This window comes from Myripristis murdjan, chromosome 4 (genome assembly GCF_902150065.1).
Source record: "Myripristis murdjan chromosome 4, fMyrMur1.1, whole genome shotgun sequence".
In the NCBI taxonomy this organism is placed as follows: domain Eukaryota; kingdom Metazoa; phylum Chordata; class Actinopteri; order Holocentriformes; family Holocentridae; genus Myripristis; species Myripristis murdjan.
This window is the reverse complement of record NC_043983.1, coordinates 18,762,321-18,784,418: the sequence shown is the minus strand read 5'-3', so window position 1 is coordinate 18,784,418 and position 22,098 is coordinate 18,762,321. Positions and strand designations below refer to the sequence as shown.

General features: G+C 41.5%; 1 protein-coding gene across 2 annotated transcripts in view; it reads right to left on the bottom strand.

Moving 5' to 3' along the window:
• atp10a (ATPase phospholipid transporting 10A) overlaps positions 1-22,098 on the bottom strand; it is a 37,960-nt gene that overhangs the window by 13,287 nt on the left and 2,575 nt on the right. For both annotated transcript variants that reach the window (XM_030050322.1, XM_030050323.1), the window contains exons 2-14: positions 19,396-19,600; positions 18,093-18,178; positions 14,543-14,649; positions 14,325-14,456; positions 13,979-14,109; positions 12,594-12,846; positions 11,238-11,455; positions 10,951-11,145; positions 7,343-7,901; positions 3,542-3,645; positions 2,790-2,916; positions 2,451-2,635; positions 1,127-1,481 (exon numbers count right to left, since the gene is read on the bottom strand). In XM_030050322.1, the coding sequence (XP_029906182.1) occupies positions 1,127-1,481; positions 2,451-2,635; positions 2,790-2,916; positions 3,542-3,645; positions 7,343-7,901; positions 10,951-11,145; positions 11,238-11,455; positions 12,594-12,846; positions 13,979-14,109; positions 14,325-14,456; positions 14,543-14,649; positions 18,093-18,178; positions 19,396-19,600 (2,657 nt within the window). The remainder of the gene's footprint in view (positions 1-1,126; positions 1,482-2,450; positions 2,636-2,789; positions 2,917-3,541; positions 3,646-7,342; positions 7,902-10,950; positions 11,146-11,237; positions 11,456-12,593; positions 12,847-13,978; positions 14,110-14,324; positions 14,457-14,542; positions 14,650-18,092; positions 18,179-19,395; positions 19,601-22,098) is intronic.

Sequence of the window (22,098 nt, the reverse complement as noted above, 5' to 3'; positions counted from 1 at the left end):
TTACTACCTAAACACTATGGAGTGTCACTACATCTGTATTAGGGTGAGTTTGCCGCAATTATTCATATGACACAAGCAGACTGGATACAGGTAAGAGTTCATTAATTACTCAAGAAAAAAATAACATTTTCAGGACATCTGTCGACATTCTATTGGAGCATTTGTTTAAGCTTGCTGTGACTATTATTTGATACGAGAGAGTCATTGTAGTTTCTCAATTACAAATATAGGTTCAGAACGGGCAAAAATTATTTTAGGTCCTTGTGTTTAAAATTAAAACGACCCTTGAAGGCTATATAGCTGAAGTATAAATGCATAAAAATATCTTGATATATATCATACTCAACAGGCGCTAGCAAGTGCAGTAATCTATAATCGCAGTGAAAGAGATATGTTGAATAAATTTCAACTATACTGCCTCATAAGGTTGGGACCGTTGTAATTAAAAATAAGTTCAGATGCTCTTCCTCGTTATCACGTGTAAAGACAGGAAATGTTAAACATGTTAGTAGCAGAGAGGCTGGAGGAGGCGTGTGGCTCATCACCATCATGATTCATAAAAATGCTGACATTCAGTTTTTCTGTAATTGGTGAAGGTGAGACGTTGCAATGCACAGTATAGGTTGTGGTGTGTGTGTGGTGTGCTCTTATGGCGGTCATGTTGCAGGAGTCTGCAGGGAATAAACATCGAAACACTGCCTGAAGTGTTTTGAGGAAACTACCATCTTAGCAAACTTTTTGAACTGATGTGGAACATTTTGAGGTGACAGTTGGATTAAGGGCGGAGCATATGTACCTGTTATGTCTTGTAATTTCCCAGAATCACCTGCCAAATCCCTACTACTATTCCATGCTTGTCTGTATGTGACTGATCCACTGATCCAATGACAAATTATTGATTTATTGAATCCCACTGAGGATATCAAGGGTGATGTTTGCATTTGCACACTTGTCATGGTATATACGTGATGAAATAATAAAACAATTAATGACAAATGCCAGAAATCCAATACTGGGTAGTTAAAAGGGGATTAAAGTAAAACAAAGCCATTCAATTCAGTGGAGAAACTGTTGTGCATGTAGATTTGAGTGGTTGCGTCACAGCAGCCTGTGACCTGGTACGTACCTATGGCCAGAGTCATGACCTTCAGCTTGTTTCGCACCAGTTTGACCACCATGCTCTTCTGCAGCGGTGTGGAGCGGCAGCACAGCACTGAACGGCAGCTCCGCGCAACAGCCAGGAACTTATCCTCCAGATTCTTATCCAGGGCATAGGCCAAGGTCCGGCCGTCAATTACCAGGCCCAGCCGGTGCACTGTGAAGGGACTGGTGTGGGAGGAGGACGAAGGAGGTGAAGAGGGATAGATATCGAAGGCCGCAAATTCACTGTGGAAAGTCTTGGCAGCTTGGTCTGTCGAGGTGCAGAGGAATTTGGCCTGGATGTAATGTAAACTCTCCTCCAGCAGCAGCGCACACGCCTCCTGGTTCAGAGACAGGCACAGAGCGGGCCGGAGTTCAGGATCAGGACACTTGTTTAATACCGAACTGTCTGACCCGCTCAACATCTGGCAACCAGATGAACCGGCAGCTCAGTATCAAACATGGTGAGACCTCAAATGACAGCTGCAACTACTGAGTATGTCTGACCTTATTTTCACTGATGTTTTCAAATAAAAAAATGAAAAAACAACAATAAATCTGACTTGTTATAATATGCTGGGGTGAAAAAAAAACAAAAACAAAAACGAGAAGGCTGTCTTTATTTACAATACCCATACTTCTCCTGTACTGATTATATCTGGGTGGCCCATCCCCAAAATGAACTAACTTATGTTTTGATTTATTTTGGGTGCTGCAACACCCACAACTCTTATTCAAACTTGTTTTCTTCAGTGTCAAACACTCTTACTGTTACTCAACTACATCAACTATAATTCACTCCTTTATAACTCTGTGCACTGCACTGATAGATTTGATGCTGCATGTTGAGATGAGGTCAGTGTAATAGCTCTATTTCATATTTATTTGACAAAACTAGCAAGGATCAAATGAGATTATAATAGCAAGTTAATTTTGAAGTAAGTACTTAACTCTGTTATTTATAAGACAATGCTTGCCTAATTTGCTTAAAGTTGATAGAGTAAGAGACTGTGGCTGAACAAAGGCTTTGAAGTGTGATAAGATACCAAGCTCTCTAAGTAAGATGCCAGTAGGTAGTCTATTTATAAGAAATAACGTCCACCAAAATTTGAAGAGTGAATATGAAACATTTTGTGCATACTACTGTATATCGCTATTTTAACACTGCCTACATGACAAATTTCTATGAGAGTGGTAAGTAAAACTGCGACACAATTACAGTCACCTACTTGTGCAGCCCTAATACACATGAACCTGAGAGTGACATCACATTGACTGAGTATGTGGCACAAGTGGCTGCTGAGGGTCACCTGAGAATCAGCATTAAGGGTGAGGATCTCCTCCTCGGGCTCCAGCAGCTTGCAGGCATATGCAATGTTGATGGCTGTCTCCTGTTTGTCGCCTGTTAGCACCCAAATCTGCAGGCCTGCCTTGCGCAGCGAAGCAATGGTTTCAGGCACACCATCCTGCAGCCTGTCCTCGATGCCTGTGGCTCCTGCACACAGAGACACACTGCTATGAATGACTGCCAGCCGCCCCACATTATGAGCTGGTGTAGATGTGAATTAAGATGAGTACTACTGTAATCACAGTGCACTGTACTGCGAATACTGGAACACACCATCATCAGAGGAGGACCAAACAGTTACCTAAAAGCTGGAGGTTTGTCTCCAGTCGCAGGGCCGACTCAAAGAGCAATTCCTCTCTTCCTTGGATGGCGGTCTCAGCCTCAAGATGGCGCTGCAGCCAGCATGCGTATTCTTCCTTGGTCAGAATCTGACATACACACACATAAAACACACATATGTGCCTACTAAAATAGGAGAAACATAAAAGGAAATAAGAGAGAGTGCACACCCAGGCAGAGGTGCTGGCCAAAGCAAAAACAGATTCCATACATAATACAGTATAGCCACTACAACTTTTTTATTTAGGACACTAACTATTTCTTTAGAGTTGAGGGTGCAGCTATACTCTATCTTTTAAAAAAAAATATGAGCAAAAAAAAAAACAAGGAGAGAAACTCCTCATTTGCCGGCATAGCAGAGGACCCGGCAGCAGCGATCCATGAGAGTATGTGAGACCTTGAGAAGGTGTTTTATCACGTCGGCATGGTGATGGGCTTTGCACAAGTGAAGCAAAAGCAGGGATATAATGAGCCTGGCTTGTGAGAGCATAAATTAACAGCCTGGGAAAGTGGCACAGATTGCAGCTGAGTCACGAAGAATGTCACTTTGGAAGGCTGATCCATGCGATCATCTGTGCTGGGCTACAACAACAACACGCCAAATAGCCACTGAGATAAATCATCTCAACCTCCCTACTTCTGTTTCAGTGTAACAAGTAAAATGAGAGAGGGAATTTGTCAAGCACTTCTGCAGAGTGTCTTGGACTTTATTACCTTTTTCGCGATGCACAGTGTTCGGAGACCATCGGCAGCATACAGGTTTAGGTAATTTTGGGTCCTGTAGACAATCTTTCTCTGGCGTTTCCCTTTAGAGTTATCTAAAGAGTAAAAACAGGAGGAGAGAGGGATACGATAATCAAGACTAAGCATCCATGCTTTCAGGAAAGTGGCATAAATGATTTAGCATTTTTTTTTCCCCAGATTGCAAAAGGCTTCTTCCAAGAAGCACATGAAAGCCATCTGTCTTTCACACCTAAAGTAACCCACATGCTGTGTCTCAATGTATTTGATGAAGTGTCCATATTACTCATAATTGTGTCTGGGCTATATTCGGAAAAATGTGATAAAATTCTTAATTCATATATACACATATACATACACACACATACATATAAATATATACATATATATGGACTGAAATTCATGATGGACCGTTTAAAAAAGTATTTTTATGTGAAAACAACTCAAAATAAGTTTCAAATGCTGGCAATATTACAAGAGGTATCATGTGTCTTTATAATAACATGAAGAGTCAACTCTCTAAAGTGTCTCTCTGGCCCGGCGTCTTGGGCACATCTTCCTGGCAGGGGCAGAGTACACAAACAGATTGGCTTTATGGGTCTCCTGACACAGACACGCCAGCCAGCACTCAGAATGCCAGCCTTGTATTCACACTAATATCACACCAGCTTGGTATGCACTACCACACATACATTGCCATGCATAATTATTTTACTGAAAAGAACAAATTAACACAAAACTGTCAGTAATTCCAAGAATTTAAACACAAAACAAATTAGTGAGGATTTGCTTTCTCCCTGAGAAAAAATTGCATTGCCTGATACTGAAGTGATATAACAGCTTCATCCTTTTCCTTTCACTTTGATCATTTAGGCTGATCACAAGACCTCTGATGTGTGTTCTTGCTGGTAAAGGGAAAACCCTCTTCCCTCGTTGGTTGTAAAAAAGTGTTTCCAAGGACAGTGTGAGCTTTCTCTTTTGACAAACAACTGCTAGGACCAGACGGTGTTACGGTCGCAGGTGGAGCCAAGCTCCGTGTTTGTTTTTCCCAACTTCTTAAAAAGGAAAAATCCACCCTGAATGCTGCTAAATGCTAAGTGCTTTATGTTAGTAACATGACTTTGGAAAGTCCAATAAATGTCTGTTAACACAAGAAACTCACTTCAAAAGCAACATCTGAATACCAAGTTCTGCCATGTCAACAAGAGACAAATCTACTGTCATTAGAGGAACTTCTTGCTTTGTTGAATTATTTGTGCATATATGTACATTCTGATTTAGGGTGGTTTTGCTTTACAGGACATCATGACAAACTGCAGTGTCAGTCACACACTTCCCAAGTCCTAAGGGGTAGTCGTCTCGGTACAGCGCCTGTTTGTGCACTGTTAGAGTGACACTGAGCAACTTCCTCGTCACCATAACGGAGCCATTATGGACGCCCATGTTACGATGAGGCCCTGACTCAGACTGCACTCTAACTGGCTGCTTCGCCCAGTGGTAGAACAGTAATGAATTGTCTGTTAGGGGACACACCCATTAGAACTGCTGGTAGACACTGAGCTGAGACACATGGTAGGAAGTGAGGAGGTATATGGCTGGAGGTGTGAGGACTGTCCCAGAGGAGCCATCACCTCAACTCTAGTGAGAACTGCACTGTGAATTTTAACTAAGTTAAAAAACTTGAAAATGGCATACCATGCCAGCTCAGACATTGCCCTATAGAGGACACTAACAATGATGAACATTCAGCACATCCTAATACCTAAATGCAAAGGGACCGGTGTGGCCCTCATAATGGAAAATCTCTGTAATAAATCACATTTTAATTCAGAACTCCTACAAAGAATAGGACGGTGCTTAAACTGAAAAACATGCCAAAACAAAATAGGAGTGCTTTTCTTCATTGATGTATGGCATTAAGCAGTCTTCATTCAACGTGAGAGTTTTCTGCTATGCCAAGATGCCTTGTTGAGAGGAAATCCAAGCCTTTAATGAACAGAGGGGACCTAATAACTATCTGAAATAAGTGTGATATCCATGCTCGCTTAACTGAAAGAAGGTTATTAAGACACACTTTAACAACTGAATACAAACTAAGACAATTCAATTAATCGTGCTTTTACAGACACTGGACTAAAAAGAAATGTAATATCAAATCATGGTAACTTTCTGTAAGAAACAGACAGTATCTGATATTTTAATGTGGCCACAAAGCATCAGTTCAGTCCGTTTCAACCAACTCTGTTGCAGCAGTCCGTAAAAATATTTCAGCCAGAATGGATTTCCAACGCAGAGCTTTCTTACTGCTGTGGCAATCCTTCAATCTCCAGGCTAAAGCAGTCCTTGTTACGCACTCCTGGACAGATGTCTGGTGGCTGTGCACAGAGCAATAGTGAAAAGTGCCTCTGTGGTGCGTTGTGTGCCTGGAATATTAACAACCTTGTACACCTTTCCCATTAGGACGCTCAAGAATGTAAAGAGTAGTGAACAAGGTTTTGAGATTCTAGTGGTAAAAAAATAAACAAGGAAGCAGGAAGTCTTTTTAAAGGGACCAATCGAGGCAGGCGTTAAGTCTCTTGGCAGTCACTTGCTCTAAAACTACAAGGTCTTACATAACGTGTTAGTTTACACTTTTAACGTGAAAGCTTGAGGTGCTCCCAAAGGACACTGAACACCTCCCCGTGCAGGCACGTTACCCAGCGGTCACTGCCAGCCCCGGACAAAGGAAAATACAGAATATTTTTCTGACAGGGGTCATCACAGTATGACCGTGCTGTTTTTCACAAAAACTGAAACAGCTAGAACTGAAAGCAATTAATCATTTTAGATTGACCAGTGCTAAATGAAAATGCCCACTATTTGTTAACACAACCAGCCCCTGTGCCATGTGAAGATTACATCCAGTGATTTGTAGTGAGTCCCGGGTTCACAGCTACAATTTATCAATTCTGCTGGAGAATTAAGTCTGCAGGCAGCAGGTGGGCTGATACACGATACAGCACTGGGCATGCAGCACTCTAAACTAGGGCTGGACAACACAGATAAAATAATAATCATGATATCTTTGAGTGAATACTGATACATATCAATATCAATATTGTGACAATATTGTAGCCTGCTATTCACAGGAGATTTTTGATAAACAATCATTAGTAATGTGGCTATTAAGATTACACTGGTGGAGGCAATTCATAACCATACCTCAGAAGAACACTTCACACACATGAGACAGGTGTGTAGGAGAGGGTCAATAATAATAATAATAATAGCTGAGTTTTATATAGCGCCTTTATAAAAGCCAAGGTTGCTTTACAAGGTCGGGTGGGGAGGGGGTCAAGTGGATCAAAAGTTGCAAAAAGACTCCCACACACTGTCCAACATGCAATGATACATTTATTTGCGCTGCTTCAGTGCTAGACCTTCATCAGGCAAAAAAAGAAGGTCTAGCACCAAAATATCACAAATAAATGCATCATTGCTGGTTGGACAGTGTGTGGGAGTATTTTTGCAACTTTACAGGCAAATAATAGAAAAGCTAGAAAAGCTTAAGAAAATTTCATCCATTAATGCTATGCAGCCAGGAAAAGAACACTTATGTTGTATCACAATACCCAAAATCACACTATCAATGTTCAGTTCTGTTTCCAACCAAACAAGACTGCGCCATCACGTCCTGCGCAGTGCACCATCAATAATTTCACATCAACAGTCTGACAATGACCAAATGCAGCTTCAAGCAGTGTACAAATGAGTGTTTCCTGTGAAGTTTCTTACCTGTGGAAGGGGGTTTGATGAGGTCCATGATGACAGAGTCTGCTCCTTTAGTGTAGACAGTGATCTGGTCTGTCAGAGGGTGTCGAACCACCACAGACATACGTTTCCTGGTGGAGTCAAAGCCCAGTGTGTGCAGTAGCTCAAAGCTCAGCTTCCCCAAGTGGGGCAGTTCCACAGTCACCTGGTCAGGCAGACGTCCTACAAGGGAGCACTTGTAGGCCCGGGCAGCGTAGACCAGCGCAGCCTCATCAGGTGATTCAGCCTCATAGCGCAGCTCGCCCTCCTCTGCAGCCCAGGTCTTGCCCTCGTAGTTTGGGGGGACGGGGCTGAAGGCGTGCTCCAGGCCCCTGGCAGGCCGCTCCTCATCTAGTTTGGTGAGAGTGCTCTCTGCGGAGGGGGAGGACAGCACGCTGGAGCAGCCCCTGTTGGAGGAGCGGTTGGTGATGAGGCTGGAGGAGCTGCTGCTGTTGGAGCCGGAGGTCAGACGGCTGGGCGTGAAGCGCTTGATGAAGTCCTCGATGGTCTTCACAGGGGACTTGAGCTCAAATCTCATCCGGACCTGAAGGATACAAAAGGACAACTGGATCTATAAACAGCTTGGTGAGTTTAAGGTTTTCACATAGGTCTCATAAAAATACCCCATATAATTTTCCTTGCAAACACACTTGGTTTTGTTGACATTCAAAATTTCTCAAACACATGATGCATGTCCACGGGACCTAATAAACAGTCTGAATGCATTTCCTACCTCAAAAGACATTTGCAAAGTGTTACTGTATTTTGGAACACTTGGAAAGTGGCATTGCTTACATTGGCCTGTGTAATATGTTGCACACATGTTCAAGGCGTGCTAGGGGAACACGCTATGACAGGGACAAGACAGGGACAGTTTTCCTAGTGGGAACTATAGTGCCACTAATGGTCACAAACTACATTAGCTATTGCTTAACAAAAGACATGTTACTTTCACTCTCACTAACTTGACAGTTGTATCAAGTGACACACCCTTAAGGCTGAATTATGCTTCAGCGTTGGAAGAGCGTACGGGGGTTGTGCGAAGCACGCATTTCCTACGCAGCGCGTGTGTGTCCAACATACCTCTGCAAACACACAGAGCAATTCTCCTCCCACCAACGTAGACCCTGTGACGTATGGTCGCTGCTCTTCTGTGGCGAGTGGACGAGTCGTATAGGTGCGGGCACTCTCCAAAGTTTTCAAACACAACCGACGAGTCGAGACACAACAGTTTAAAAAAAAAAAAAACAAAAAAAAAAAAACGGCGCTGACGGCACAACAACAGGAATGTGATGCCGGTTGCAACGAAATGCCGGAAATGATGTACTTCGGCGGACCAATCACAGCTCTTGTGGGGCTGCGGAGGGTCCGCGTAGTTACAATTTTTGGGAGGCGTGCGGCAAGGCTCTGCGGCGGTCGCACAACCTCCGTAAGCTCCGCACAACCTCCGTACGCTCTTCCTACGCGGAAGCATAATTCAGCCTTTAGGAAGAAAAGGTCAACCACACAATCAGCTAAAAACAGTAAAACAGTAAAAATTACTGTCAGTTAAAAAATAATGCTGATACTGCTTTTAAAAGCTCATATCAGCTGATATACAGCTTGCCACATATACTGGTCCATCCCTATCAATGTTGCCCTTCACACAAAGTAGCAGAACTTCTCACATTTACACTGACACCACAAACACACACAGTTTTACAATTTATAGCTGTGTATACTGCACGCAGAGAGTACCAGCTCCAGTGATACAGTGCTCCACTGATGCAAACAAATCTCCTGGCCATCATCCTGTCACCAATCCTTTATGCCAAGGTGGTACAGTACAATAGCAGAGTGTGACTCACTTTGTGGTCTCCTGGCAGCAGGAGCCACAGTTCTCACATATAAATCATTCAGGTGTGGGCTCAGCCACAAGGGCGTCATAATAAAAAGTGAACAATTACAGTGGCACAAAGGACAAATAAGTACAAACAATAGAAAACAGAAAAATGGAAAAAAGAAAGGATGCTGTATCGAAGCCAGTGCATTTGCACAGATTTACATTTCCTCCCACATTTATCAGATAACCTCCAAACACAAACACGGTATTCATAGACGATGTGTCACCGTATCCACTTTAATGTGCAAGGATTTGTGCCACTAACTTGCAGGACAGAGAGCTGGTGTGTTGTTTGGCCAGGAAAGGATATCACCTCCGAACAAGGCGACCACTCCCAGGTTCATACAAAACAAAACACGGATACACAACTGTGACGAGAGAACACCAAAGGTACAGCCAATAAAACGGTGAAAGCTACACATAAAAGAAGGCTTTGCATGTATCTCATGGGGTGTTTTTGTGTTTTCAAGATTGAATGATGATAGGAGGAACAGCCAAGTGCAATGAAAATATCAGGCAACTTCATATAATAAAAGTAATTCTTCTGACAAACAATAGAAAGTACTCCCATGCTGGGGGCAAAAAATCCAGGCACCAAAAAAGCCTGATGTTTGAATTTTGGAAAGGTCAGAAGAATTAGTTAAATTGTTTAGCTTTATCTGGATGTTATAACTTCCCTCTATGCTGGATCCTCCATTAATGTCCGTTAGAGTGCTTCTGGCATGTTTTGATTTGTTGATTATTCTTATTTTATGGCCCTATTTGGGAGCATGTTTAAAGTGGTTTAAAATGTGAAAATCAACAGTGAAGAAAGATTTATTTACTTTTAGGAAAGTGTTATCAGCTAAATATTACTGTAGTTGTTTGGGAGTCCAGGAGAGATTAAGGGTTATGATTTATAAAAACCCATTAATGGGCCAAGTCTGAAACTATATCTTTCTTAGAATTTAAGATCAGATATGAGAAAAGTCAAGACGAATAGAGGTATTTCAAGTTTTTTCAGCTTATTTTCACTCTATCAAAGTTTTGCTATCGCCCCAGAACACCAGGAATACCTAGGTTATTTGTAGTCTTCAAAATTCACCTTCATTTTTTTGGGTGACATCATTTGCTGCCTGGACAGGGGGAAATTATGAAAAAAGCACAGCCAGCAAGCCTGTGAAATAACTGTTGCTTTATAAAGTATATTTTTCTGCCATATTAAACCCCAAAAGTTTAGTTTTGTTTGTTAATTCGATTTCCCTGAAAATAGGGTAAAATCTACTCATGTTATAAAGCCAATACAGAAACATCTACTTTGTTAATTAAATAAAATGCCTGCCCGTGGGACTTGAGTGATGCACAGTAACAGAGCATACTGTAGGGGAGGAAAGGAAGGCTACAGTTGTTATGGCTACCAATGAAGTAAATCATGTCATCAGACTATGACTTTGTGGCTATTAATAACCTAAGTAATGATAACAAACACTGAGCATTTCAGTGGATCAAATTAATGATGTGAGAATTAATTTGACTTGTGCAAATCCTGAGAAATGGACATATCAAGTTCCTACTAAATGTAAGTCAAAATTTAATGTATTAAAAAAATTAAAAAAGAAAGAAGCAAGCGACTACCTAACCAAATCAACTATCTCATTAACTTCTAAGTGGGACAGAGTCTTATTGACCAGAGGGAGGTTAGACTGGAGCGATCTGACAAAGCGTTGTTTACCTTTTGTCTGGGCTGGTTGGGGGAGGAGACCACCACCGTGTTGCAGATTGTGAGAGCGATGAAGAAATCAATGATGTCAGAGAGGTCAGAGGGCAGCTGGGACATCGGCTGGCTGTGGAAACGCATGAAGTCCAGCTGACTGCTGCATTCGTTGACTTTGTCTAAGAGCTGAGGGTCTGGGGTAATATCTTTCTCCTACGGAAGAGAAGAAGGGTTCATCAGTGAAATTTTTTGGGTGGGACGTGGACAGCAGGAAGTGGGAGGCGAGGACAGCGAGTCAAACTGACCATGGGGCTGCTGAAGGCTGTGTGCTTAGACAGGATGCTGGCTCGTTTGGCCTCCGCCCTGCTGCCTGTCCTGCGGTGGGACTTTGTACTCTGGGAGCGCAGCACCACACGGGCGCTCTGGTGGCTGGTCACACTGTCCCGCCTGGTTAGTGTGCCGCCGTGGGACATACACTCCTCTTCCTCAGAGTCCATCTCTTGGTACATAGCAAGTCTTCTGGCTGGGCAACACACAAACACATCTCATAAACATCTAGACCCGATTTACCAAAGCTTCTACTGTGTGTGCAAAAACATTTAGTGTGTGTAAAACTCCGAAACAAACTATACAATCTCACACTCGACCAAAGTTCAAATTTGTTCTCTGTCAATTCTGTCATTTTTTTCTGCTCCACATTGCTCTTACATTTGCTTTCACAAAGACGTTTAGCCACTCTGTCTCTGCCAAATGTGTCTGAGAGAAGGGGCGGGGCCTCATCGATTATCAGGGAACAGACCAAAGAGCAGTGGAAGGGGACCTCTGACCATAATGGCCAACACTGAATGGAAAAAGTCATATTATAGGCTACATTTAAAAAAACAAAACAAAACAATGTGGTTTGTGCTCCGTCAGCCCACACAGCCTCAGAAAAGGTTGAAAAGCTGCCGGACACGCCACATAAACTAGGGCCACAGATGCTCACCAGCAGCCAAACATCGGCTTGGTGTGTCACAGCCTTAAGATCACGGTGCACCGGTACTTCTCCAAGTACTACAGGGTCATGACACACCAAAAAACATAATTTCTACATACTTTCAAAAACATATTTTTGCTGTAAAATAGTTCCACCATTTTGAACACCAGGGGGCTGAAAAGAGCACTGAAATGAAACCAAACAAACTTGTTGTTGTGCATCCCTCAAAACTGTTTTCAGCTTTGCACCGCCTCTTGAAAGTGTGCTGTTTTCTGATCTCTAACTACGTCATTCAATCTGGGAAAGAAAAGCAGTGCCACTGTGCAAAGGTAGACACACCCGAAAGCCGCTGTGCTCCTGTAATTGTAATTACACGAAGTTACACATAAAAAGGGTAACCATGCTTATTGTTTATTCCTCACTGAGGAAGCAGAGATAGAAATACAATATTCAGGTTCAGCAGCCTAGGGGAACACAGAGCGACTCATGAGGATATTTTGCCACCACATGGACTCACATCACACCCAACATTCATACAATTTTTCTTTAAAGCTTATTTTTAAGCTTATTTATGTTTTAATACTGACTAAAAGTTTTGTAATTCTGGGCCTTAGAGTGGCTTAGCAGGAAATGACAAACACAGATCAGTCTTGGTTTGTATTTGCAGAGTGCTGGCTTGCCTCACCATTGGCATCATGGGAGTATTCCACCCCAGCCACAGTACATCGTCGAAACACCATCTTGTTCTCTGTCAGGGTGCCTGTCTTGTCAGAAAAGATGTATTGCATCTGGCCGAGATCCTCAGTGATATTAAGGGCCCTGCACTGCAGGTGAGAGTCTGTCTCCTCGTCGTACAGATCCATGTCCTGATGGATGAAGTACACTTGGCAGATCTTGACAATCTCAATTGACACAAAAAGGGAGATGGGTATCAACACCTATGGGAGAGGACAGAGCATTTGTTAGTACAGACAAGAAGGTAATTTACAAGTTAGTGTAAATGCTCAAGTGTAAGAGATGTAATCCAGCAATCTCCATAAAACGGCTACAAAGTAATGGTCTGGCTGTCTTCCTCTATTCTGTCAGACATCTATATACTTTTCTGAAAAGTCACGGTTCAAGTTAAATCTTTTTAATGCAAACTCTGTGAGATGTTCACAGTGTGCTCTCGATATTTCTGCAAACTCTGATGTTCAAGTGAGAAAACTGGGATTGTCTAACAGTGAAAGAGGTTTTGCACGTAAAATGCTGATGCACTTGACACGTTTCATGTGAACACACAGGAAGTAACCACGCCCTTAAGCAATCCACCATGTGATTGGGAGAAATGACCCATGATGATTTCACTCAAAGATTATTTAAAGAGGTGGTTTTCTCCCATCTTCAGAAAACTTGGTTTCTACATCTCCAAGTTAGTTTTCCTATGAAACTCAATGGGAAGTGGCTCTATACAAATGAGTCATGGTGTTGGGAGGGACAGGTTGGCCTGCATGCAACCCCAGCGTCTGGACACTGAGTCAGTAATATAGTCATCTGTTTATTTGACACTATCAAAATAATGTCTCATAATACTGGTGGGTCTGCAACTTCATACCGTTACTGTTTGTAAAGTGTATTTCACCAAACATCCATCCTCTATGACTTTAATTTATCTTAAGTGTCACTTGATATCAGGGGAACTAGCTGCAACATCTGACATTTTTCAGAATGACAGCGTGACATTTTATCTGACATTTAAGAATACAAGCAAAAAAAATTAACCAGAATCAATAACTGTCAGTCTGTACATTTTCCTCACTATGATCTGCAGATGATAAGATGATTTTAAAGCATAAGGCAGCCTCCCTCAACTGTCTTAATCCTTCTTGCTGACTGAATGTAAAGACACTGCTGCAGAAGTCACATACAGGACGTCTGCATAGATTTCAACGTTGCACATATTCCTGACAATAATGTTTTGATACGTTTGTATACAACAGAACAGGAAATATCTCATATTTAAAATGCCTTGCTCCATATTTTCATGTCATTGTGGCTTTGCTTCTTTAACGTTCTGTCCCTGGTTCCTACCTGAAAGACGATGATCATAGTGAGGAAGAGATAAATCGCAGACAAGATGGGTGATAAGTCTGTCCCTTCTGGACTAAGAACGTCAAACACAGGCCTCTTATCTCCGTACTGAAACATCCACAGCCCATGACCTGGAACAGCACCACCACAAGGTCATCTCATGTAAACATTGAAACAAGGAGATATAAATAAAAGCCTAGTACATTCCATCCAAACAGAGCCTTGCCTTTCTCAATAAATGCAAGATAATGAGAGCGAAAGTATGGTTACTAAAACTGGATATTTCTCCACTGGTCACAAGGCTTACCAACACATCTGTTTGCTTAACTCTTAAACTGCTACGCACCAACAGCAGCAAACAGGCACATGACCAGCAGGATGATGACACACCAGAACACGTCGACGTTCATTTGTCTCTCCAGTTTGCTACGCTTGTAGCGTGGGCCGTTGTTGTTAAGCATGGCTTTGGTCTCATGACCTACAAAGACACAGGATGTTAGCGGCACTTGGACGGGGTCAAATGTGGGATTTGAAAACTGACAGCAGGGTTATTCTGGGCCCAACCTGCATAGATGACTATTCCCACGGCCTCCTCTGTGTTGCGGATGGTGCAGCCTCTCAGCAGGAGGTTTTCTTTGTAAAGTCCATCTCTTCTGCCGTTTCGATGGATTCTGTCAAAGTCAGGTTACAAGATGCTTGAGTCAAAATACAATTTGTAATACAATACTTTGCAATACTCTACGCAACAGCCTGAAATGTATAGAGAGCTTAATAAACAATCTAAAGCCTAACATCTGGGTAGACTACTAAAATATGCATATTACAGGATAAACTGAGTGACATGAAACGATGTAATTCAAACTTGCTTTTCCAATTTATAAGAACAGAATTAGCACAATGCTCTTACTTAATACAGTGTAGTGCGATATTGGCCGAAAAAGATGCTTTGAGTAATTTAGAAATGAACATTGGAAATCTATTAGAAATTAACCCCTTTTCTTTAGCAATTTATTTATTCTTTATTTTCTCAGTGTTCATTTCTAGAATTGGTTAACAATGTATAATAATGATGAATATTTTTTAGTAAAGTTATATGCTGCTGAGTATCTTTGCACATTCATGTCAGTGCAAAATCGATGTTCAGCCCATATAGAAAAGGTCTATTTTCATTCCACCATGCAAATTCCCTATATCGGCTGCCATTTCCATAATCAGTGAATCTTTCCCTTCTAAAATTGGTATCGTTTCAAAAATCCCACATCGGCCAGGCACTTATACAGTGCACTGAAAATAAAGTGCATAAATTGTAAATAGTGATACAAGGAGCAGAACTGATACAGTGCTGCAAAAAATATCACGATATATCAGCTTTATCGATTTTTTTGCACAGCTATACATAAAACCACAGTGCAGGTAATAAATACGCCTACTGACTGAGTATGCTTCAGGAAAAAAGGAGCCGTTCCTTCAAGAGGAAAACCCAGTCAAGACATCAGTTTATTCCACTCAGCAGCCCAATCGATCACGCTCTAAAGCATGATGGTCTTCCCTCAGCAGGAGCCCTTATCTAAGCACAAATTCCCTCTGATACAGAACTACTGACCTCACTACTGACTCCACAGCAACTCTATTGGCAAACCCCTTAGGGCTGAGAGTCATTTCAGGCAATTCACTACTTTATCACTGAGCCTCAGAAATGACTTTAAAAAAGGAAGGCAGAAGGAAGGAAGAGGGAAGGAAGACATCATATAAGTAAGGCTTGGATTCATAAGCACCAAGAGGTGAAGGCTTTTTGACAAAAAGTGAGATGTATTTAGACGGATTAAATCTAGCCCCAGTGTTATGTGCCTGTTATGAGAGAGAGCTGAGCTTTTAACGTCAGCCTTAATCCAATTACTAAATCAAGGATTACAAGTGCGCTGGTTAAATAGCCTCCGAGCCTTAGATGGAAGCAGCGCTTAATTATCTAAACCTCCACCGCTGCAGCTTCTCCTGTGTCGTGCAACTGTCAGCATGTTTACTAATAGGAGGGTTCAGCCTTTGGCCTCTGACAGCAGGCAGACTGACACATCACCACCATTACAGATTAATAACAGTCTCCCTGGGCTCTTTGGAAGCGTTAGCCATGGTTCACAGCTCATCCTAGTTCATAGCTCACACTGTTCACCAAATTGATCACACTCTGAGACACAGAGTGCTCTCTCTTCCAGCAAGATAGTGAGATTACACTTGGTGCCATTGCCTGTAATGCAATAGAAGAGGGCCGAGACGAGCCCCCACCCCCTCACCACTGCTGTTCTCCCCTGTACTCCACTGTAGCCTGGAAACTGAACCCTCGCTGCATCTGGTCTGCTTCAGAGCGGGGAATAAATGTCATAATCATGTGGGTGCAGGTCAGCTGACTGCCAGGCCCCTCCACTGTAAACTCAGACAACATTTATCATCTTCTGTTTCACAAGAACGGTACCTGAGAGCTCCTGATGTTGAGGGACAATGACACACTGGCTTAAATCCATATTTATATAAATATTGAGAATAGCGTGCCTGGCTATCCAAACAGGGTGCACCTCACTGATAAATGAGACAAGAAAATTTCATATAACGCAATGAGCAGCAAGGTGGCACAATTTTATGCAGCCAGAAAGTTTTACAAATGCAAATTTAAAAAAAAAGCCTTATATTGCATAGGCAATCACATCAGTTATTTTCATCTGCAATGTTTTGAGCGAATAGAAGGGCTTATCAAAGAGTAAAATCACAGCTCCTCCATGCAGACGCATAGCGGTATTTTGGTTTCTTAAGTGTTTAATCAACAATGCTGTTGGATGCATGCGACACACAACATGTGGAGGATCAGATGCCTCGGGGCACATGCCATTGGTTAGTAAAGCAGCCATGAGCTCAACAAATACGCACAACTGCCAACATTCGGATAGAAAAAAGAAATACAGAAGGGTACGATTATTCTGGGGCAAATCATGAACTTAGTCAAGTCTTCTTCCTTTCAGAAGTATTGCAAAAGTGAGGAAACTGTAACAAACCCAGTAAGTCCATGCTCACAAAGCGTGGCTGTGTCGTTTTCTAAGTCAGCTGAAAACAAAGCTCTGTTCCATCAGTGAACTAAACGCTACTATCAGGCGAAGCAATTTAGATTCCAATTCACTGACACATTGTACACTGCCAACACACACAAGAATTTTGTACATATGTCTTGACATGAAAATTTCTTGGAAATAGCTGTAACATATATAGAAAACTTGGAGAAAATAGCTGCTAATGGGCTGGACCAGTAAACTGGCAAAGTCTTGGCAGGATAATCACGGCTGCAATGTCATCTGAATAATGCTTGCTCATAATGACCTCATAAAATTAAGTGTATGGGTCAGAAATTCTCATTAGTCCAATAAACCTCAGTTTTTAAAGGGAAAAATAAAGTGGAAACTTAAGTAGGCATTCACAACTGAATACCACTGACAGATGTATGATATATTTTATCCAAATCAGAAATACTTTATTGATCTCTGTGGGGAAATTGGGTAAGTCCATTGTGCTGTTAAGATCTCCTAAAAATGTTCAATACCAAAGATTCACTTCTTCTACACCTTAAGTGTTCAGCATGGAAGTAGTAATGTGAAACAATTATGTATCAGTTAAGAATGGAAGCAAGTAAATTATGAGTTCACAGCGATAAATCCGGGGTGAAATAAAAGAAAAATGTTCAGCGAAAGGAGGTGGATGGTTCTGGCATTGGCCAAGAGGCTAAAGCTCCAGGAGAGCAGCTGAGAGTCAAACGGACAGACCTGGCCATCACATAAAGCATAAATCTGCATGACGTTCTGAAGTTCTCAGCTTGAAGAAAGTGCTCAAGTCATAACTCAAATCCTACTTTCACACCACCCAAGAAATAACATTCCTACTCCCATTCTGGAGCTCACCATCACTAAGAGGGCATTTTATTAACTAACAAAATATCAAACTTTCAAAGTGAGTCAGTCAATAAGGATATTTAGTCCTAAGCATTCGGATGCACAAAAAACAGCTGCTTTATGGTTCCCATCAAACATACAAAGGCGGCATTTAATAAATCAAGAATACGAAGCAAAGTGATACTTACATGTAGCCTCGAAATCTGTTCAGATCGTTGTTGGGCTTTTCACATTCAATGATGCTGTTGTACTTCGAGGGGTCAAAGTCACAATCCTGCCAACAGAATAAGCAATTTCTAATTAAGTCACTCAAGGATTGACTATATTTATTAAATTGCTAGGCCTGAACAAGTAACAAAATATTATTGAAATCACAATTCCCAAATTCTAGGGGCTGAAATTTTTTGATAGAGTAGATAAAATATGTGTCAAAATATTGTGGTAAATAAATTATTATGGTGCTACAGAGATGCCCTGGCCTTCAGGTTGTGTTTTACAGATGTAAGAAAACATGTTTGCTGGCTGCAGACCCCAGCAAAAATCATAAAACCATCATTTAAATTGGAAAATGAAAATTACAATGCAAAAATTATCATTCCTACAAAAATCATGATCTGTATCACAATCACAAATTTGAAATTAATTAATCACAAGATGATCTTTTTTTAACCATTTTGTTCAGATCAAGAAATTACGTAGATTCAATAAAGTTATGAAGTTATGCACATTATGCTGACAAATAAACAAGAACCGTCATAGTGACCACCAGATCTATATTCTACAGCTCCAATGTTGTGTTTTCCACTCTTTTTCCACGCTTTTTAGGGGATTTTCAGCCTGATGACCAAATAGGACTCAAAGACAGCACACAGCAGTGTTTCACAACACTATATCAATAACAAAATCTCAGTCTTAGCATCTGACATATTTATGAATAACTGCAACCGGACATGGAAATAAAAATATTTAAATGTTGCTTTGGTCAGGGCCTACAACTGGTGATGGTGTACAGGTTGCACACAGCACCAAGTTTAAAATGCAGTCTGTTAAACTGAAACTTACATACAAGTGTATATCAGAGGCTTTTAAACACTATAAATACTTTTTAAATACTGTGCATGCCAGTTTAGATGTCAGGATAGTTGAATACTGCAAGGACAAGCATCCCTGCATCTTTGGTGTAATTTATAAAACAATAAAAGGCAATGTGTCAAATGAAACAAAGCAAAACTAAAGTAGCAAAACAGTGTACTGCTGAAAAAGATGTGAGCATTTCACTTTTATGAGCTGCCATCTCTATGATCAATGTCAACTGCCTTTTTTAGTTGTATACCTGCTAGTATTGTGGTGTAACTAATTAAATATGATTTTATTCATAAAACTACTTGAGCCCACAACTACACACACAATAACCACACAAACCAGTACGCGGGGTGACGCAGACCAGTTAAGACCGGAAACAAACAAGGCAGCGAAAAGCAGCGGTCTCACCAGGTCGAAGAAGCTGCGGACAACCTGTCTCTGCTTGAGGTTGGTCTCTCCGTCCAGCGTGGCGGTCTCGATGTGACACAAGCGGTCCGGGTCACTGGAGCTTAGCAGCAGAACATCAGCTGGAAGGATCTCATTACAGCGCAGCCTGATGAAGTCTCCCACCCGCACCTCCTTCCAGTACCTCTCCACATAGCGTCTTTCCAGTCTGCCAGGAGAGTGACAGCACAGACAGTGGATATGAGCTGCGGCTGCAAAATGCAAAGCTGCTGATATAACTGATAGCACTGCAAACAGAAACTTACAGTTTGACTAGAATAGGAATTTGTATAGAGGGCATGATGCATGAATGAAAGAAAGAAATCTTTCTGTGGACGCTGAAGCTGGTGTGACAAAATGACTTCAAAGAACAGATTCTTCGTTGCCCAAGTCAACAGCATAGTGGCATTCTACATGAAATGCAATATTCTCGAGGCGATGAGCAGGCACATGCCTCATCTTGGTTGAAGAATAAACAATCCATCCTTGGAGGATAAGCAAGGTACAACATGGCAGGCCGTGGAACGATGTTTGCTCCATTTCCCACCCAAGACGATCAGGGGGTAAGAAGTTGGACACCATGCACCACTTTTGATTTAAGTCCAGCCTCCTGTCTCACTCCTGTCCCCCAGATCTAACGGTGAGGAATCTCCAAAACTTTTTTCTTAATAGGAATATAACACTGCCGAGCAATAAATCTTCAGAGTGTCAGAAAACGGTATCTACAGAGGTGCAGATTCAATCCTTTGGACAAGGATTAACAGAAATGATCCCCCATGGAAGGGCAAGGATCCCACTCATATGATGCAGCATTGTCTTTCTCACAAGGAGAACATTGTTTGGAGAAAGTCTCACCAGGGCTTTCTAATTTTAGAGTGTGTGAACTGGGTGGCTCTTCTCACCACAAATGAGTTTGTGGAAGTACAGTCGAATACAGTGCATCATGTCAAAACTTTGAGCAGAACTTTATGGAAGAAAATATTGCTGCACTATTCATTAATTTGTAAAAACACTGATGCATGACTATGTGATATTTTGCTAAGGGTAACCAGGGTTCATTTCTGTACAACTCAATATTCCTGGTAGCAAATTTGCTAAATAATGCATATCTCTGCAGCTAAAACAACAGTCCTGAACCGACTTGTAAAACCAGCCGTTATTTATTAATAACAACCCCTTCCATACATTAATGACTCATATTGTACTGTAGCATGAAAACGCTTTTTCTTCAATTCTGACATGCAGTGTCTGCATGAAATATTACTTTTTGGAAGAACAACGGCCAGAAACAAAGATTAACACGCAGATATATATTCTTTCTTGTTTAATTTCAGGCTAAAAAGGTCACGACACATGGGCATCACTTCAAGACAGCGTACACTGGTGGTGATTTCTCCAGCAGGGATGGGAAATGGTACAAAACCAATGCAGGACAGATAATATTGCAGGCAATAATAAAGCAAAAACTGCTGGTCATAAAAGTTGGCAACATCCCATCTCCACCAGCTAAAAATGTATCCTGGCTGTGAGAACGAGGAATAAATTCTCAAAGGTTAGAGTAAATCATTTCTTAAATAAGAGACCCAGGTGTGTAGAGCCTTCTGTTGCAAAACCCACAAAATAACAGAAAAGTCGCTTCAGTGCACAAGGTGTCTTTACACAAACCTACAATTGTAACAGGGCATACAGTAATGACAAGAATAACTTGTCTGGGTTGCGACACTGACTGATCTGTCATCAAAGACCCTTGAGTATTGAGGTTCGAGAGATAAATGAGTCTGTGTCTGTGACAGTTATTTTGGGCCTGGGTTTGCTGCACGCTGGCATGCCATGTTGCTGCAGCTCAGTCTGAACAAGTCAGCATCAAGCTTTCTCGCGCATTTTCAGTTTCTACATCCAGGCTGAAAGCAACATGTGTTTGTGAATTTACGGTTAATGTGACGTCCATGAGGTATTGGTATATTTGACTTCAAACGGTTAAATTTGTTTTTTTGTATAAGAAGCTGACACCTGCACATATCACTCAGTGTTATTATTATGTGTTGTGTTTTTTTTTTTTGTTTGTTTGTTTTTTTAAATAAATGCTAGTTTTTAATACTGCCAAACCTCTCCCTCGAACAGGAGTGCAGCAGTCCTAAAAGGACAACATTCCCAGCATTCTTGTTCCTTTTGTATTAAGGATGTCTAAACTCTTGCCAAGTAATACTGGGTGAGTATCAAACACTAACTGTATAAAGCATTAGTTGTCCATTGTTTAATTGTTGTCCATTGTAATACATACAGTAGCCAATCAAATCTGGAACAAAGGAGCACATTAAAACCTGCGTGCTTCAGCCTCTGAAACAAACACAGGAAAAGTGAAGTGAAGGCATACTTCAAAGTTTGATGAAAATCTTTTGTTTGTGGAGCGCTCAGCATATTGGCAGTCAAACCACAGTGTTGCTTGAGAGTAAAATTATGTTTTTTCTTTGAGCATTAACACCTACTGCAGCGGTGAAAGGACTGCGTGTTCACTTATTACTGTCCAGTTGTGGCAGGAGTAAATACGTTTTGACAGAAGAGACGCAACATGACCTCCTGTAAACTTTGTGAATGTGCAGTGAGCAGGCCTCCAGACTGTTTCTGGACAGGGTCAACAGATGTGTGCACATTAAGAAACACATTAAA